General features: G+C 33.0%; 2 protein-coding genes across 2 annotated transcripts; one reads left to right on the top strand and one right to left on the bottom strand.

Moving 5' to 3' along the window:
• Positions 1 to 1595: 1595 nt before the first annotated feature.
• LOC128166729 (leucine-rich repeat-containing protein 40-like) lies at positions 1596 to 10119 on the top strand. The gene is made up of 14 exons (XM_052832056.1): positions 1596 to 1759; positions 3217 to 3398; positions 4397 to 4470; positions 4896 to 5025; positions 5421 to 5544; positions 5798 to 5940; positions 6141 to 6313; positions 6403 to 6493; positions 6599 to 6768; positions 7218 to 7325; positions 8926 to 9036; positions 9126 to 9203; positions 9329 to 9514; positions 9779 to 10119. Exons 1-14 carry the CDS (start codon positions 1615 to 1617, stop codon positions 9882 to 9884), a joined length of 1821 nt encoding a protein of 606 aa, XP_052688016.1. The 5' UTR covers positions 1596 to 1614; the 3' UTR covers positions 9885 to 10119.
• A 145-nt stretch (positions 10120 to 10264) lies between these two features.
• On the bottom strand, positions 10265 to 17843 carry LOC128166730 (cobalamin binding intrinsic factor-like). Its single transcript, XM_052832058.1, has 12 exons — positions 17724 to 17843; positions 16500 to 16537; positions 15879 to 15989; positions 15696 to 15752; positions 15405 to 15603; positions 14461 to 14732; positions 13978 to 14123; positions 13718 to 13796; positions 13510 to 13614; positions 13158 to 13308; positions 12395 to 12522; positions 10265 to 10741 (listed from the first exon to the last, which is right to left on the bottom strand). Exons 2-12 carry the CDS (start codon positions 16516 to 16518, stop codon positions 10683 to 10685), a joined length of 1326 nt encoding a protein of 441 aa, XP_052688018.1. The 5' UTR covers positions 16519 to 16537; positions 17724 to 17843; the 3' UTR covers positions 10265 to 10682.
• Between the last annotated feature and the right edge of the window lie 3406 nt (positions 17844 to 21249).

The raw sequence follows: 21249 nt of genomic DNA, 5'->3' as shown, positions 1-21249 counted from the left end.
TCATTTGATAAATAAATCGATAAATATAAAGCAGACGTGTAGCCTATAGAATAATTTTAAAGACACTAGAATCGATAAATATAATATTTTATATTTAATTAGTACTCAGCGAATACATATTTGAATGATGTGTTGAGCTTCAAGTTCACTGTAGTTTGGTTTTGGTGTGCAAGGTAGTATATATCTCAGTGCAATATGTAGCATTAAATACTTGACTACTCTAACTAGCTCAAATTTTGTATACGTGTGTTTGTTCTTGGCGTGCCTCTACAAAAGTCAACAACAGACAATGCACATGCACCTTACATGTCACTTGACTGTAGTCTGCATTTGTACTTAATAAATCTTTCAATTATTTTAACCTGCAAAAGTAAATTCAAATGATTAATCATATATTCCAAACGACTTTCGACACTTCATTTTGTAAAAAGGATGAAAAAATGATAAAAAGTTTGAAAAGAAAGGAAAAGAAAAGAAACACAATGGTAAGTGGTAACGTTAATTAATTTCTTGGGAGTACTGATATATCACGTAAATCTCTCAGGTATATCTGATAATTTCAATAAAAAAATACTTATTAATGTCTCTGTTGGTGGTTACAGTACCTCTTGCACAGATTTATAGCATTTCAACATAAGACCTTAAAATGTGTTTTGAAAATTTAATCTAAACTGCCTACAAAATCTATTAAGATCATTGGTGTAGAGCCATATGGGGCGCCGGTTTTTTGTTTTTTTAAAGATAATTTTAAAAGTATTTTCTAATATCAGAACACTGATCTTTTTCATATAAAAAATTGTATTTTCTGATATCAAGAACTGACTTTTTTAATATCAGGAAGTTATTTTGATATAAGAAATCCTATTTTCTGATATCAGAAATTCAATTAAAATGCTTGTAAGTATATATGACGAGTCGTCACCAATTCCATCGTCTTAATATTTGCAGCAACTCTCCAAGAAAGTAGTGTTAATCACACCAAGGACAAACTTGCCAAAAAATAAAGTTTAGAATTAATTAAGCATACTTTATTATTTTCACTTGCATCTACAAGTTTAAAACACAATTTCCGACCAGACTACGAAGATTAACGTTGTATCACAGGGAGCATTCACGAAAACGGTTGTAATTTTATGTGGATCTTATTATCAAGTTTTGTGATATCAAAAATTGATTTTCTGATACCCAAAAAATATAGGCCTAAATGATTTTTTTTTAAATATCAACTAATATTATAGATTTGTTGATATCACAAAATGATTTTCTGATATCAAAAATTCGAATTTTTGATAATAATAATTCAACTTAGTTTTTAATATCAAAATCATTTTTTGATATACCACAAAAATAATTTAATTTCTTACATCAGAAACTCTCTTTTTTTTCAATAAAGAATTATCTTTTGATTTAAGATTTTTTTTTTTATTAATTCCAGGGACGTATAGTATAGGCCTAATACATAGTATAATAACATTTTGTTATTTATGTCTCTGTTTATCATACGTGCCAGATAATATTTGAACAAATTGATACCAATTTTTTTTCGGTCTTCGAAAACACCGCTCAACAAAAGCTCTTCTGTGCGTGAAGTTATAAAAGGTGTGTGGTAAAGAAATGGCAACGAGGGGCAGAAAACCTTTCGCAAATAGAAAAGCGGCTTTCCAAAACCCCACTGAAGAAAAGGGTGTCCACCCAACTATTCTAAAACAAGCCCGAAAGACAGGTCAACTGAATTTGTCAGGGCGAAATCTCTCTACAGGTGATGATTTTAATTCTTCCCTGATCCAACCTTTGGATCATATAATACTGATCATGTTTATCATTCTGCGCTAGTCAGCTATTATCGAGGACATTCATTCATTCGTAAAGCTGTAGAATTTATTCTTTATTTTAACGATGACAAGTTATAAATCAGTATAGAGTTCTACTGGTGATCGTTACGATATAATAAAAAAAATGACGAACCGTTAGCATGATAAAGTTAGGTCCGGCTATAAGTCTACCAGGATTCAGTCTATTGGAAAAAGGGGCGTAGTGGAATTTAAAGGAGCTATAATCTTGTAAAGGTTGGATGTCACTGTATCATATGAAAAGAAAGAACAAGAAAAGGCTAAATTTTCAATTTGCCTATGTGATGATTGATACTGGTAACAAAAATGATATATACCTATCATAGTCTGTCCCATGATATTTTTTTCAATTATTTGATATTGATAATTGCCTCTTGGTTCAGACGATGTTTATCCAATAAAATGAAAAATTCCAAGATTTTCCTTTTGAAATGCCTCCTCTAGTTTGTCGGGTTTCAATACAGGGCTAAAAATAAAAGAGCTTTCCATTGCTAAATATATGAAGGTACCCAGATGAGAATGTTAAAAAATTGTGTGAGGTATTCCGAGTGACTTCCATATTGAGAAAAAATGTCAACATTCTCCATTATAAATCTCTGTAGGAAATCAGTTTTCATTCCTGTGAATTTTTACGATAGAAAAATGATAATGTGTGATTGTAGTTATCTTGGAAATTTTTGCTTTCATCGATTTCAATTGCACTTCTTCTCACAAGTGTGTGTATTTTTTTTAAAAATGGTCCAAATGTGCAGCATAAATATCCTAGGACAGACTATAAGAATTCACTGGCTGTGAGGGCGTAGCAAGTTTATTGTCTCCTGAAACATCAACCATTAAACGAGGCAAGCTGTCGAGGGGGACAATAACAATTTTGCTATCAACGTCATAGCCAGTAAATAGGAATTTTATTATACTGAAGAAAACTTAAGTTGCTGGCAATGCAAATTTACTTGTCAGGATGATAATCAAATTAGAGTTCTTGGACTTTAATAAAGCGACTTGGATTACAACATCAGTGTTCAGAGTTTATAAAACAAGGAAAATTGAATTCTGTCGGTGAACATTTTCAATGACTATGGACTAATTGCCCAATGGGTTATAAAATTGCAAACAATTATTAGTATATAATGTATTTTACCAAAACTTGAGCCTGTTCTCCTTCTGAAATCTACAACTGAAAGGGTTAGACTCATTTGGGACATATTCATAATAATTCACTTGAATATCTTACAAACTAATATTTTATGATATAATCTGAAGTTCTAATACATGTATCATTCTAACATCAAAGAAACTTCAGTGAATGAACATGAACAGCAAGTCGTAGAGGAAAATCTTGTTGAACTTTTGTCTGTCTGTTTTCCAGTTCCGGATACAGTATGGAGACTGAACCTTGATGTACCAGAAGAGGCGCGGGATGTTAGCCTAGACAACACAGATGAAAGATGGTGGGAACAGACAGAACTCACTAAGCTGATTCTGGCCTCAAACCTCCTGACAGAAATCTCCCAAGAGATCAGCAACTTCCAAGCTCTATCTGTGTTAGATGTGAGTGGACTGTCTGTGTCATAATGTGTATCAATATTAAAAGCAAGTGTAACTAACATACATGGTATTGAAAAAGTACAGGTACTAAGAACTTATCATAAGGTTAAAGCCCTTTTTATCAAGAAAATTTATGTACATGTAATTGAAGGGTCGTACTCTACATTGATAAATGCAGTACCGTATATACTCGCCTATAAGTCGGATTTTTGGGAACAGAAAAGTGAAAAGTGGGGGTCCGACTTATAGGTGAGACATAGTAAAAAAAAAAATTCACAAAAAAGAAGTAAGTTATATTTCTTTTTAAATGATAAACAGATGAATGCATTGAACCTGTGTTCATAAAAGGATAATTCCAGCAGTAAGATTTTCACACCTAAGGTGATAATAGATATAGGGGTCATGTCACCTAAAACAACACAAGCCAACACCCCAGTTTAAGGGGCTAATTACCAACCTAATCAGTCAGTAAGGAAATAAATCACTATCATCAAATTTCAAAAGGACTCTATTTAAATACCTGGTAGTTTTGAAGCTATAACCAACTTGTAATTAGTGTTATAAATAATAATGGCATTTAAAATCAAAAGTTATCAAAAACATCATAGACCCATGATAGAAATAGTCTAGAAGCAATTATGGGGTGAAACAAGGACAATTTTTTTAAACTCAAAACATGTATGATAAAATGTGGTATTTTATTGAGAGTATCTGTACATCAATTGTCCTGAAAAAGTGACCCGACTTATAAGGGAGTCAACAGCAAAATCTTCAAATTAAAGCTCAAAATAGGCAACCGACTTATAGGCGAACCGTACTTATAGGCGAGTATATACGGTACCTGTACCAGTTATTTTAGTGATAGACACACAGTGCATTGAATTTTAATGAGTGGTTGTCAATTGTTGCATTACAAGGTGAATTAATCAAAATGTTTATGTGTACATGAATTAAGGTGCAACCTACACCAGCTTGATTTATCAGTATCTCTAAATTTTCAGATCCATGATAATAGGCTAGAGTCTTTACCACAAAGCATTAGAGAATTGGAAAACTTAGTCAAGCTTGATGTTAGGTGAGATGATTCAATGCTGCAATGCAGAACAAAGTTAGCATACATTAGTATGTATTATACAAATTAAGTCAGTTAAAATTTGTTTATGAAGATTAATAGCTTTGTCACAGTAATTTTGCAATACTTTACCTTAATATCAGTTTGATATTAGTAAAAACTCTAGTCAAACAAAAAGAATTTTACAAATACACATGGACACAACTGTTTCTACATGTATAAAAATATAGATTAAAATTGTTTCGAGGGCAATGTATTTTAGATAACTAATATACCTTAATAAGCAACTTAAAAGATATATGGATTAGTTATCATCATACAATTTAGAACACACACGTGCTGTTACCAGAAATAAAAAGGGGTAGGTTTTTTCCTTACTCTAATCAAAAGGAAGAAGTAATGAATCATTGAGGTTTTTCGCCTTGTAGTCGAAACAAACTAAAAGAGCTGCCCGAGAGTGTGACATACTTGAGGAACCTGAGGAGTCTTCATGTGGAGTACAACGAGTTGGTCCGTGTCAGCGAGGGGATAGGTCACCTTGACAAGTTAGAGGATCTGGTCAGTACCGATAGTAACAACTCACGCAGCATCATCTGTTTGATTGACACAGGATGAGCTACGATGTGATTTAAGCTATGGTTACTTGTTGAGCACCAGTTTTTATAGATTTCAGTGTTAAAGATATCAAAGAAATCAAATGTTTATGAAGTAAGAAAGAAGACAAAAATTTCTGAAAGTATATAAGGCTGAAGTCCACAAATTTTTATGTCCTCAAAACTGCATTTTCAAAATCCACAATGATTAGATGCATATGAATATTCATGAAACCACAATAAATCAACATTTAATGCAAAATGAGAAACGTTTATTTATATATAAAATGCTTTTTTATTATGAAATGCATGTATCTGCAATGCACATGTCCATGTTAATTTGATGTTGGTTTTTATTAGGATCTTTCAAACAACCAGTTGTCAGAATTACCCCCACAAGTTGGACACCTATATCATGTGCTCAAATTCAATGTGTCCAATAATAGATTGAGCAGTCTGCCCCCAGAAATCGGCAGTATGAATGGTAGGTTGATGGTAGTTGTCCATACACCTACTATAAGCAGTTAATTAAAGCATCTTGAAAATAAGGAGATAACATGTAGAAAACACAACTGATTTCCTAAGTACCAGATGCTGAACTATGGCAAGAATTATGTCCCTTTTGAGAGAGCAGAATCCTGTTTGTGTTTACATTTTATTGGAATATATCGAAAAAATGTGCTTTTACAATTTTGAACTATTTTCTATGAACAACAACATTTGTTTGACTTTGCTAGCTCTGAAGTGTCTGGATGTGACCCACAATCAGCTGACACATCTCCCGGAGGACCTCGGGAACCTCCCAAACCTAGAGCAGCTGTACCTCCGACATAACCAGCTCTCCGGAATACCTCTCCTGAAAAACTGCAAAAATATCAAGGTATGGCAGTCTGTGTAAAAAAGAAATCTTGATTCAAGGAGTCAAATTTTACTTGTACAAAGTTTGTAATGTACATGGTTTTTCTGTATATTTGTGTTTGTAGAATTTATGGAAATTCTATTTTTTAATAATCTTATTGCATACATGTGTATGACTGGTGAAATACAATAATTATTAATGAATCATTACTCATTTAATAGGAAATTCACCTTGGAAACAACCAAATAAGAAGAATAACAGCAGAGCACCTGCAACACTTGGAGTCAGTGTCTGTGTTAGACATCAGGGACAACAAAATATCGGAGCTTCCGGAAGAAATAACGTGCCTCAGTGGTTTACAACGACTGGATCTCACAAACAACGATCTTACAGGGTACAAACAGAAATAATATATCAACAGAATGGATGATCTAAAATAAATTGATTTGAAGGAAGGGAAATTTATTTTTTTATCTATTACAGGCTACCATTTGTACTTGGAACAATCACATCTCTTAAATCCATCGTTCTAGATGGAAATCCCATGAAATCAATCAGAAGAGATATTATCATGGTAACTCAACTTTCTCAATGCTCTAATTTTATGCATTTAATGTATAAGTATATAAAATTAAAGAGATCATTGCCGTATTCATTTGGACTCGTGAACTGTTTCCAGAGAGGTACCGTGGAGTTAAAGAAATATTTATGCAGTCGAATTGAAGATCCTCAGCCTGTTGAGCCAACCAACAAAGGGATTCAGAATGGAGGGGACACAGGCATTGTGGGGGGTTCAGGGGAGGGGCTGAAGGCCCATGATATCCAACAGTCCAAAAGCCTGGATTATAGGTACTTACCAGCAGTAATTTAAAAGATAGGAATAGACAACTATACATGGAGATGTGTCATTAACTAAATTAGTTTGATATTTAATGTATATTGATATATTGGAACACATTAGTGGATTTTTAACTCTACATCATTGTTAAACAATATACCGGTACCATTATACATGCTTCATTATGCATGTATATGTATACCAGTACAGTACTGATGACAGAAGATTCTCTCTAAAATTCTATGAAAATGTTAAAGTATGATTATAAGTTTTATATCTGAAAATGAGAAGTACATATTACATACTGTAGTCTCTATTTTAACATTGAAATCTAGTTTTCCAAATGAAACTAATTGTTGTGAATAAAAATTTTAAAATCTCTGAAAGATCCAAGCTCTTGCTGCAAATACATGTACATGTATATTCAATTTGCTGTTTTGATATTCCATGTTGATTTCAGTAACAAGAAGGCTACTTCAGTACCTGATGATATTTGGGAGGTTGCTATGAAGGCAGGGGTAACCAGTGTAAATCTCAGCAAGAACCAGTTTACTGACCTTCCATCAAAGTTTGTGTTCTTATGTTTCATAGACCACTACCAGTGATAAGACATATGTATGACACTTTTTGTGCTCATTTTATTTTGGTTTTTCAAACTGATATTATTATTATGTTGTTAAATATATTGCATAGGTATCAAAACACTTTTTGATCAATTAGTGGTTTTTAGGAGTTGATTTTAATCAACTCTCCTATGCAGTTACTCTGGCAAACCGAAAGTGAAACAGTGTTTGGACCTAAGCACAAATCATCACCGCTGACAAGACTTAGTTCTTGAAAATTATACAAAAAATTCAAAGTAATGTATGCTGAGGCATTGTTTTTCAAGGAAACTTATCAATAAACTCTTTGAAAATAGTCAGATTTTATATAATACGAACAAAGAAGATATTTTTTTAGTCTCATGTATTCCTACGCCAGAGTTTAATACGGCGTCGTTCAACCAAACTCTTGGCTGTTTCTGTAAATCTCCGATAAGCAGAAAGGCTCTCTTGCTTGTCGGAGATTAAGGAGACAGCTGAGCATCTGGTTGAACGAGACAAGGGTTCGATATCAATAGTGCTTGGATCCATAAAAGTTTTAGAATTGCTTCGATTACTTATATATAGTTTGAAATCTATCTTGAAATATTACACAACATGATTCATATGGGGTGTCTCGAAATTCTTGTCGGAAAAGTCTAAAATTCATATAATAAAAAAGTGCGTAATTCAAATAGGCCTACAGACTAGAAACTAATTGCCATGCAAGATAAGTTGATTTTAAAATAAATGATAATCGATATCGATAATCAACTCCCTTCAGTACTTTGATTAGTAACTTGTTTTTATCTATAGAAACCAAACATCCAGTATTATGAAGTCATAAAGTTAACATAACATGAAAGTGTTGATAATCCATGACAATATACATCAAAGTACATGATTATTTTTAACATCAAAGAATTAACTGAATTGGAATAAATATCCTTTCACTAACTTGTGATGACAATTTTAATGTATAGGGATTTTTTTTAATATTCTGAAAATTTGACATTTAATAGCAAGTAACATGTATCAATGTATATTATCAGGTTTTTACTCTGTCCCAAGATATGCTAGATTCACAATTTGCTTAAGTACTTGATATTTATAAATACCACAGGGTTTAAATGATGTTAATTCAAAAGTATGAAAATTTTCCAAGATTTCTGTGTTGAAACACCCCCTTTATCTTATCTTGTTTCAATACAGGGCTAAAAAATGTTATGTCTAAGGGGATTCTGTATTGCAGCAGACCCAGATAATAAGGTTGAAAAATTGCACAAGGTATTCTGAGTGACTTTGGAATGGGAAAATCTCCTTAAGAAATCTGTTTTTGTTCCTGTGAATTTCCAAGTAAAAAATGATGTGTCAATGAAGATATCTTGAAAAATTTTCCCTTTCATTGATTTTACATGCACTTCTTTCATTGGGCAAATGTGCTGCATAAATATCTTGGGACAGACTAAAATTATATTTGCTTGTCTTTTAAGGCAAAATTTCACATTTAAAGACATTTAACGGTAGCTGCAGAAGCTTTCTTTGTTTTTTGACACAATTTCACAATATCATATTTTTTTTTTGCAGTCTTATTCTCTTAGAGTCAACACTGAAGGAGTTCAACTTTGGATTTAACAAACTAACAAAACTGAACCCAGACATCGGCCTGTTTCTCCGATTAACCACACTGGATCTCAGGTATCACAATGCATTCACCGTCCATTACACCGTAGGTGCATTTACACAATGTCAAACAAGGTGGATATCATATTTATGTTTCATTGTAGGAACAATGGACTATCAGATTTACCCAGAGACATGGAATCTCTTCAAGATATGCGAGAAATAGTGCTCTCCTGTAATCGGTAATTTAGTCGCCTTCTGTACAGTGGAATTACAAGGACATAAAATATGAACTTGTATCCTTGAAGAATTTTTAATTCTAAAAAGGATAAATTTCTCTACTAAATACACTACATTTGTTTGATAGGTTCACCACTTTGCCTTCCTCATTGTACGAGATGAAGAAATTGGAGATAATATTTGCTGATAACAACAAAATAACAACGATAGATGCTGCTGGGTTTAAAAATTTACCCATGTTGGCCACATTAGATTTACAGAATAATAACATAGAACAGGTGCCCCCTGAGCTTGGAAACTGCACACAGATCAAGTGAGACATTGTTTTAATACTGATTTGTCATAGACTAAGAGGGCTATTCCTCACATGGAATTATCAACAGATCAATCTGAATTTTTCTGCATGAAGTAAATTGCTGATCAATATAAAGATTCTTTATTTTCAAATTTGTTTTTTATTCTTGCAAAGATGATTATCAGATCTGTATTTTTGTAGGAAAAAGTAAGTCCATCATTCATTGTTTTTGCTCAATGGTACTAGTAATTGTATTATAATGGCCAAGTCTCTCTTTTTCAGATCCCTCTTGTTAAATGGCAATGCATTCAGAAATCCCCGCCCAGCCATCCTGACCAAGGGAACACTTGCCCTCCTAGAATACCTAAGGAGTCGTATTGTGTCGTAAGGTTAGGGACCTAAAGATATACCGCTGTCCATGTGGACTGTTAGCTCTGTGATCATTCAGAATATGCAATACACATAATTTTGACTTTTCTATCTCACCACCATGATGTTGGAGACATTTATATTCCGTTTGTTTTTTAAATGGATTTAATATTGAAACAAATTATTACAGCCTGTGTTAATTTTTTGGCTTTTAAGATGTTTATATTTGCAATAAAGTTAGTCTTTGAAATCAATTCTCTATTGTGTAATGCATGAACAAAAAGAGCTGTTTAGCTCTAACGAAATTACAGAGTAAATTACCCGGTATTACAAAAATGAAAACAAAAGGTAAAATTGTAACAATTGTGTATAGGTGAGATAAAATTTTATTTAGTAACTCTCATTAGCATATTTTAAAAACAGCATATAAAATTTTCCACAGTATTCTAATTATATATGTACAAATAAAAGTACAGCCAATAAGAATTTGCTAATAATATAAGAATAAGTTGCAATCATAATCAAGGTTTTGAAAAATAATTACCGGGTATATGTTTGACAAGAATATAAAATATTGAACTTGATAAAAGACATTTTTTTGTGTTACATTAAAATGAATAAAAAAGTGATACACGAAAAAATCTATTTATATTAAAATGGCACTTATGAAAGAACAATCCTGTAGTTCTAGTAGATGCAAACTTGTATAGATATGTAAAATGATAAAATTTCTTGTAAACGGAGGTGATCTATATGGTTTGAAAGTTTTTGGGGTCTATTATGGCAACCTCTTTAAAACTGAAATGACCCGTCAATCTTAGACGTGCAGTCTTAAAGTGTACGAATGTGCATCTTCGGGAATGATTCTGTCCAAATCTGAAAAATAATGGTTGCATTTTATTCAAAAATGGAGAACAATAAAAAATTAGACACTTACATATTAGTTTAAAACCCTTTGCTAAGCAGTCAAATTATGTACAGTGGTACCTGGCTCCTAAAGAAAAGGTTACACATGAAGTTTTTTGTAACTTGTAAGTTCGAAGTTAATATTGCATGAACTTCACCATAAGATAAATGTCAGCTCAATATATTGAGACACTTTAAATGGTGTTAAAGATATCAACTTTAGTGATTGGTACCTCAGAACGAGTATACTGACCTCAATTGGTTTCACTTTAGAACCATTTTAACAAGAGCTTGAACTTTGAGTAGTTGTTTCAAACAGCAATGTGAAGTAGGCCTGTGTATTTCACAGCTAGCCACTCAGACATGGCTCTTTGAAAACAACAAGATTTGTGTGGCTTTTGACCCAAGACTATGCAATGGGTGCATATTTCGCTTAACACCAGCCTCACTTTTGTTTTGATGAAAGAAATAGATAGCTGCATCCTACCAAGTCTAAGGTGCTGTTAAAATGGTTCTAAAAATTTCTGCTCATTTAATTTTTAAGAAATACATGTGCTGCTATTGCCTAAGTATCTTCAAAAATCTTTCCCCTCTTAGTATTGTGGTTAGTACTGGTTACCCCTATTAAATTGGTCGACATTGTACAGGTATCCTAGCTATTCTTCACTACCAATACATTATGAATTATAATTTGATCTTTTATCAATATATTTACTTTAATAGGTCTAACCTATTGTTATTTCCTTTTATCGTCATTGGATTGAAAGTAAATTGAAATTTTTGGGGTGGCATACAATTTTCTACAATATCGTAAATTCTAATTTGATCTTTTTCAATATTGTTAGGTCTACCCAGAGAGGGCATATTAGTTTCCACAGCATTTCTTGTTGATCAAATTAATTAAGCCTTATATTTTTCAAGACAATCTTTCCTTGATGCTTCTATGTACATCCAAATGAGGATCATGTGGCTTTATTATTGGTTTGGGAAATGCAATTCAAACAAACTTCAATACACACTACACACTATCAGGATCTTTGTTTGTAATGCCACAAGTTTTAGCATAGTATTTCTATAGAAGATTTTTTATATGTATTTCTCCATAACATTTCTAAAGTAGAATCCCCCACACCAAAGTCAATCTGTAATGTCAGAGCACGAATATTAAGAGGTGTGCACAGTATGGTAAAGAAGATTTTGAGAAGAGTATTGGGATCATTTGACTACACTATTAATTCCAGTTCATAATAAGTCTTGCTCAAACTTAAATATATGTTCTAAATCATTTCTAGTGAAATGTTTCTTTAATGATATAGAAGGTAAGATTTTTTAAAGACAAAAACCCTTATCTTAATTATTTTTACAAATTGTTCTCCTCATTTAATTGGGCGTGGCCCTTCATTTTAACTTTTGCTAAGTGTGATTGGTTACTGATAAGAACATGCAAATGTGAAAGGTTTTAAAATACATCAGATGATGACATTTTACAATGATGACAGCAGCTAGAAGCTGGACAAATTTTGATCAGCTCATCTAAACCTTCAGCTCAGGAAAACCAATGAAAACCTAGTCAGGTACAACCCATTTAATTGGAAATTAAGAAACCTATGAATATAAACTTACACATGCTTTGAGGGTTTAATGGAATCCCTTTTAAAATTACATTCCAATTCTGTCCAGACTTCAAGTCCATTGTTTGACCCATCACGCTGGTAAGAATGTAGCCGTATGCAGTCTTAACAGACATGAACCTGAAATTTATACAAGGAAATACAACTGAAAAATATGCCAGTATTTTTTTTTTTACCTCATTCAATTACATTTGTAATAAGAATACACAGTTGAGTTAGGAGGGCAATTTCTTTCACATAAAATTTACATGTCAAGAGCATATCATAGTTTTATTAGCAAAGTATATCGCATTAACAGACTACATTTACAATAATTCATAATGATCAGTCTGTCTGTGCGACATTAAAAATTCAGAGCAAATTTTTATCTCCCCTTGCCCAATCTGTTCCATGACATTCACTCACAGAGTCCCTTTTGACAAAGGGTGTGCAGTGACCTTGAGAAAAGTTTCTAGATCAAAGGTCCTGATTATATAGCAGACCTCTGCGTAACATACTTGTCAGGACCCCATTTTCCACCTCTACCCTATTTGCCTTATATTACACTCATAGAGTTTTTTGGATAAAAATGTTTACTGATTTCTTAGCAAAGTCCTCTAATTAAAAAATGTACGATTTTCATCCTTATGTCCTTTATGAAAGTGGGGTCCTTTGAGATGGTCAACATCTCAATGATGTCAAGTTTTTACTGTTTGCCCTGGGCATTTTGCATTTAGTGAGTGTAATATGCACTATATATATATACATGTACTTACGTGAAAGTCGAGTTTTTTTGGAGTGTCTGGAGAACATCGAGGAGAGTCTTGCCTTTCTTGATAGTAGCAGAGCCATTGAATATTTGGCCTGATTCACCAACCTCAATATTTACTTGAATATTTCCAGCATTAGGATCAGTGGGGACAATTCCTAAAAAAGAAAAACAAAACTGAATGGTAAGAATTAAGGAGCCATTTCATTTCGGTTTTTTTTTCCATGCTCCATTGGTAAACGTAAAACTTTGCAATCCAGACACACCACTTAAGGAGCCTGAATTATCCACAAATTACCGAATACAATGTACTGTTGATTTCCAAATCAGCTTAATAATTTAGAAAAAGATTTTCTTACTCTTTGTTGGACATTTCCCCTTGACATCAGCCCAAGACATCCCAGCAAGGGCAGGTAGGACATTGGATGCTTCTCCAACAGTCAAAAACCTCCCCATTCTTTTGACTGCAAAGATTTGTGGTAAAATATTCGTTATGAAATTTATATATTTCCCTGTAAAAAGATACATATTTGTGAATGATAGTCAAAGATATCTAAACCCACTTACTTTGGATCTCCTTTGCCAAAAACAGCTGGGCTTTTTCGATGGCATCTGCAGCTTCTGTCGTGTTTGATCTGGTCAATGCCTACATAAAGAAAGAATATAGAATTATAATTTTTTCAAGATAATTACCGGTAACTTGATATTGTAGTCTTTTAATATGTTTTTATCAAAAACAGCTGTTAGATATTTGAAAACTTGATTCACTGAATATAACGTCTTTATTATTATCAGTTGCATACAACCTTTCAAAAAAGTTGACAGACCTGAATAGCAAGCCCAGTTTGGTATGTGTCTCGAAAGCTGTCATTGACAAAATGAGACATCAGGTAGGTCTCTGCCTTCATTATTGTGGAGTAGTGAGTTGAAGAATTAATGCAAGATAATGCAAGAAGGGCCAGGCTGGCATCCTCTTCAAGGAGAAACAGTTATGTGAATCAATTATAAACAGTGATATTCTACATTGATACTTTTTTTTCAATGCCATTTCTCTATTTTATAACCTGTTTTGTAATTTTTTTTACCATAGACAAATACGCTCCAATCACATATTATTATGGTTCCTTAATTTAATTATTCTCCCTCCCCCGCTTGATTTCACAGCAAATCATTTTTTTTTTACTATTAATTAAATATGAACGGTATTTAAAGTTCATGCCTGTCCATGAGTCTGCATGTTTTTGGTTGACAGACACTAGTAAAATAGTATGTACCTGGTTAATCTATAAGGTACTTAAAATAATACTTACCCACTGATCTGAAGGAACTGATATTCTGCATAATGACCGTGTTTTGCTCAGGTGTAAGCTCAACTCCAGATACGCATTTGGCCAACAACAGTGTAGCAAAGTCATTTGGATTGGCTTTATAATAAGTTGTAAAATTTCGGAAATTAGTGTCTAAAAGTCCCAGCAGGTCATTTCCATAGAAGCGTGTTGGGTCCACACAGGCTGCTTCTAATGCAATGATATACTTGGCCAGCATGGATCGGACCCAAGGAATACCATCAAGGTTCCTATTCCTGGAAAACAATTATGTTTTGGTTTTAAGGTGGCTCACTACACCTTAAAAAAGTTTCTCAGATCAGCAGAAAATTAACGTACTTGATTATGATAGATAGCATGATGCATAAAAAATTAATATATATGTCAAATAGGTGAAAAAATATGCAATTTTGGATCAAAATTGATTTTTAAAAAATTTGATGTAGTAAATATGAACAAAAGCCCCAGGCAGATTCAACCTCATGATCTGTGGTTCAACTCATGATCTGCGGTTCACAAGCCTGGTACTTTAACCACTGAGCTATGATGATATTCAACCAAATTGATTGATACAAACAATTCGATAAAACATTAAAATCGTAATCTTGTGATGTAGTATCTCAAAATATATACATGCAAGTCTTGCATGTTTAGTGAGGTACCTCAAAGATTTGAGATTGATTGGTTAATAGCAGTTTTAGAATATTCTGCAAATGAATGGTTATAGACCATAAAGTGGTGCGTACAGTAATTTACTGGAAGAATGGTGTACTACATGTACATGTACTCTTCTAGAAAAATAATCTATTCTTGGAGGAGAAACTTTAAGTCTATAAATGGCTACTATTTATTTTATTCTGGAAAATATGATGAGTCAGTAAAATAGTCAAACAATCTACAAAAACATATAAAGTCTGTTAAAACTGTACCTCATCAATGTAGAGAGTAGATCATACTCCACACCTCTGGAGAGGACGTTGAAATCACAACCTCCTGGCCTGTATTTTGACATCAGCCCCAGTCTGAGGGCCAAAAATGCATCAGCATTCTCATTGTTCATCATTCCCATTGAAGTTATCTGGTAGTCTTTGACCCACTTTTCCCCATTATTAATGGCATAGCTAGAACCTGCAATTTGATTTTATTTTTTAACTCTGTATAAAAGATACTGCAGTCTTTACAAATGTTACTGCAGTCTTAATAATTGTGAATTTTCTTACTTGATGGGTAGTTTGGCTCTACCATGACGTAATTGCTTGTATTACGTGGAGAATTTGCTGCAAAAAATGAAATTGAAAAATAAAAAATAAAACAAAAATATGGAATAACCTTAATAGTTCTTTTCAACTACTGAACAGAATGCGGCATTAGACTTTTACATAAATTGTATGACTTCTACTCACATGCTAGATATGCAATGAGACCAATGATTAAACCTATCGCTGCCAAAATTATAAGAGCCAGGCAAAACTTCTCCATATTACGGCGACGTCCAGGTTTCTCGTTGAATAAAGCTGAAAATTTATAAAGATGCAGATGATAAATGATGGATGGATGTATGGATGGATAGAGAATGAGATAGATAGATAGATAGAGAGAGAGAGATAGATAGATAACTTGTAATCTATATTTATTTACATTGTGACTGAGAGAGAGAGAGAATATGGTATATACATATTTTTAAGGTGGCATGGGACAGTTGTCGACAGCAATGTAGATAGAAGTACATCATATTCAAAATACTTTTACAGATTAAGAATTTTAGAATCTTACAATATTTGACCAAAAAGTATGTTTTAAAAATTGTTGGAGAGGTAAAAATAATAAAAGCCCTAGTAGATTCGAACTCATGACTTACAGATTTGTTGTTAATCTTCAAACTCAATGTGCTATGCTGCTAGGTAAGTATTTTGGAAAGAAAACATTTATAATTTTTTTCTTCATTTTATTGTTTATTTGGATAAGAGGGGTTTCACAAGATGGAGGTGTCCCATTCCACCTTAGGAAGATAGATAAATACATGCCTTCTTTGTCTCTTGCCATCTTGGTTTATTGTATATTTCTGAAAAAAAAAATACTAATTTGTAAGGTTGAGATAATTTAAGGAAAATATAATTATTATAAGTATATTGATTTTTTTTAACTCAATGGTCCATAATGATACCTAATACATTAACTAATTAATGTAAGGAAAAGTACCATGTCTTATATTTAACAGGTTGATATTGGAATCAGTCTCTAGGTTATAATAGCCCCAATAGGATCAGTGGCATCAGAAGCAAACTGAAAGTGGAAGGGGGCTAGACTTATCAGAAATCTTGACAAGCAAAAAAAAAAAAAAGGATTACGGTTAGTGTTAATGGTATGTCTAACTTTGCAAAAAGAAAGATGTCAAAATAATAAAATAATTTTTTTTTATTGAATCTGCATGAATGTATATAAATATCAAATGCAAGATTTTAAAGAAGTCTATTGTTTGTAAGATTGATCCCAGTTCTAAGTTTTTGATATACTGGGGGGAGTCAATCTCTGTAACAGTTGGGTTACAGTAAAAGTAGTTACATTTCATCCATTGCAGATTTGACACATTTTTGCACTTCAAATGTATTTCCCCTACTGTAAAGAATATAATTATATCTCAGTTCCATTTGGGAGATATAGGCCCCAGCCCGTTTGATGAACTTGAAGCTGTAGGGTATTTATGGCACCCTGTGGCTGAGTAGTGAACAATCACTCAATCTTCCATGTTTTCAGCTTACTGAATACAATTGATAAGCATTGTCAAAATAAATAACCTTTGTGCTCTCTTAGGATAAGTAGGATTAACATGCACAGAGACTACATAATGAAATTCTGACTCAGTTTTACATTGTTTTAGGCTCTTCTACCAATTTTAGAAATATTACTGCCTTCTAAAACAATCCTACAGCAGAAATGACATGTACACTTGTACGTACAGTTGTACACTTTTACAATTTGGTTTACCATGTAGATGCCACTGTGTCTTGGACTCTTGCATTCTACAAGACCGAAAAATCGCTGGGTGGTTTTTTTTCCAGACACTCCTTTTTGTGACGTTTATAAATAAGACTCGGTCAACTGTACAAAGTTTTAAAAAAGAAAGATATCCCGATATCTGCAATTCCTCGGAATAACGCAGTTCACTGCTACTGTCTGACAAACAAACTCCAAATCCCATGTTTAAGATTGATTGAAATGTGTTTAGTTATTAATTGAACTTCTCCTACCTGTATGTATTGCTGTACCTACACGCCACACCCTAGTTCTCGAGCTACCCGTGAACCTGCTGCAAGCAAGTCGATCTACCCAGAGTGCTAAAATTGGTTGCAAAATCACTAGAGCGTTACTGCCGACTTTAACAATCAATTTTAAACTTTATTTAAAGTGCCCGATTTTTTTCCTTCGGTGTAACTTTAATATTAGTTAACTTTGAGCAAATACGCACGGAGGCACACCACTTATTTTGTTTACCTTGAATGTTCATGAAACAGGCACGAACAGAGTCGTTTTTGAAAGTGGAGGAGGAGAACTACCCTAACATCTCGACAAGTCAATTAAAAAAAAACTACATTTACTTCATCGAACCCCAAATTTAGGGGGTTAGGGGACGCTTACACGAATAATTAAAATCCCCCTTTTTACTCTTTTTCAAAATAAGGAAGAGATAAGTTCTCTATAATTCTCATTTTCTATATCTTAATGCCAAAAAAAAAATGGTCGGTGAAAAAATTCCCCCACGGTTTATCGATAATCATGCCTTCAGGAGATCTAGAAATAACCCTAAAATGAGTGTCCCATAATCTATCTCTTGAATAACAAACGTAGCCGATGATTTGTTTTTCTTATTAAAGTTCATGATTGGTTTCCGAAACATGCAAGCTTTTGATTGACTTTTAAAAGACAATGCATTCCAAAATCATCAACTTGTTACTTAATAATCTGTTTAAAACATGCTTGTTTGTTTGTTTTAATGACAGTATATTGATGAGTTTTATTAAGGTGAAATAACACACCTGGGAAAAAGTCACTCAAATTAACTGTAAATTATTTGATTGTGAGAGATATTATAATAAATAAACTACATAAAATTTGCAGTTTTGCAAGTAAACTTTTCCATGAAAATTCATGGAGTCCCAGAGGATCTACGAAAAAAGAAGGACAAACAAAAACTTAATTTAGTAAGAGCAAAGTAAGGAGATGTAATTTCTCACGGTATTTTATTGAATCAGGCGCATCTTTGCTGAAAACTTTGATCAAATCTCGGTTCTTTTCCTACAGCTGCTTATTATGTTGCATGACATCAAATGGTTTCTGGAAAATACGGCAATGTATTATTCATATAGTGTCAGAGTTAAAACCCGTTTGAGGTAACCTGAGAACTAGCGACAAACTTTGTTTTGTCTTGAGAATGTTTCGTATATATATGTAGATACATGTTGAAAATACAATAACTGCAACATGTACTATGTATACTGCCTGTGTGTAGTGACACCTGCGTTCTTGTACGAAATTGCGTTTCACAAAACACAAAAACCCCTTCTCATTCATGGATCATTCATCACGGCCTGCCATTACACTAATCAGACGAAGACGGGGAGTCGCGGATTCGAATAGTTTCCTTAGATGATAATTTTGTATTGCTGATGTTTTCATTGTCATTATTCACTGCGCTTCAAGAGGTTTTAAAACAGCCATCCTCATAATTGAGGAGACACAAATGTTTGCTTGAAAGCCCAAAGTATGGATACCAAGTCCAAGGGGAAAATGTTTTAAATTCAAATGAAGATTTTCTTATAAATATATTCTTCCATTTCAAACACATACGAATAATTGTCTAGTCTTGAAATACCTTATATATAGAAATGCAAGAAGGTTTTACGAATTATTTTATTGTTACAACTAGAAATTACAGGAATACTTCCCCCTTTTAACATATATAAATATGATCAATTGAATCCACGTCCGATTGGATTCTAAAACATGGATAAATTTGTGCTCGTTTGCGCCACCCTGGTTGTTCTTTTTCCACCTGTTCTAGAGGCGTAAGTTACTTCAATATTTTATTGTTACCAGTTTTACAACAAATCTCAGTTATAAAACACAACGCGAATAGAAAATATTTCTTTTGTAAATGCTTGAAGAAAATGAAAAAAAAAAAATAAAACTCTAATTTGTATTCGCGTACCTAAAATGTTGTAGTTCATCAAATCATTGAACTGTTCAATTTTGAAAATTAACTGAGTTATAACAATTCTTTATTCTTTTTTTTGTAATAATCAGAGACTTTTTTTTTTCAACAAAAAAGCAATTTATTCGGATTATTACTTATTGATATTGACATAACACATAAAATTGTTTGTTTGGTGTTTGATGAAGAAAAACACCATAAAATTTAATTTACTGTAATTGATTAATCATTCAGACAAATGATTTACTGAATAAAATGTTTTCCATACCTTCACCATTCCTCTTTAAAAGACAAACGCTATTGGAATGTCAGTTATATCCTTTTCCCATGTTCAAAGGTAAAAATGAACTTATACAACCCAATTTTTCTTCGAATATATTCATGTATATTATCTAGCTGAAAGAGAAAAGCATGTTAATTACATCTAAAATGTTTTTAGCATATACTTCAGCAATTTTTCAAAATATCATTTCATTTACAACGTTGCTGTTCAAACGTTAACTTCAACATTACAGTACTATTCTGCGAATAAAACACAAAACTCAAAACACCACTGAAACCGAAAGTGAATTCCTAAGTCTAAAACTCAACCCCAAGCCGAGTGGATGTGAATCCATGAAAATGAATTTTGCACATATGAATGATAGGTATATTTTTAATCATTATTTGCTATTTTCCAGCAAAACATGTTACAAAAGACGCACGTATTACGTATCGCAGCACTATTGCGCTTCAAAGGATTGGTGGCGCCAATGGTAAGTATGTGAATGCATTTTAACACAAATATTATGCTCCCAGCTTAGAACAAAACACAGTTCTGATCATTAGTTTATGAATTTAATGAATAGATACATATATTCCATAGCACATACGGATACAGGCGTTTAAAACGTTACAAATCAACATCTTATTGCTGTCCCGGCTACACCGGCCGTTCCTAGAACACCCGTAAAAATTAAGGAGTTTTCCATATCTACAATATCATCCTCCTTTTACAAGAGCACGAACGTATATTGTGATAATGTTTAAAAAGAAAATCCTTAAATTTCTTCCAGCGATATGTAACCCTCCGTGTGCCAAGGGGGGAACCTGTGTTGCTCCGAACCAATGTTCCTGTCCCTCTATAGTTGGAGGAAATAATTGCTTAGAGCGTATGTTTCTATCGATATACGGTATACATCGTTGTTTTTAGCCAATGTTGTTTTGTCATTCTGCTTTAAAATAAAATTCGCCAGTTGTATTTAAAAATTAAAGAAAAGTTATCATTTTAAAATTGCATTGATTTGATTTCACAATTGTTATGGAAACAAATTGGGTTAAAAAAGAACCCGAGTGAGAAAAAAATCCTTCATCCGGTAGTGTTTTTTAGTCTTAAATACTCTAAAAATCCATATTTTTAAAGCTTTCTCTCATGTCCAACCAATTAATTTTATGAAAGCATATCACATTCTAGCACATCAGAATTACTGATATTTTAGCAACCACGTGTTCGCATTTACAACCCTGTTTTCCCGGGATTTTGTAACGTGTCCTCTTGTCTGTGTGAAGAAGGATTCGGCTGGAGC

The sequence above is a fragment of the Crassostrea angulata genome, chromosome 10 (assembly GCF_025612915.1).
Source record: "Crassostrea angulata isolate pt1a10 chromosome 10, ASM2561291v2, whole genome shotgun sequence".
Lineage (NCBI taxonomy): Eukaryota > Metazoa > Mollusca > Bivalvia > Ostreida > Ostreidae > Magallana > Magallana angulata.
This window is presented reverse-complemented; position numbering and strand designations above follow the sequence as displayed.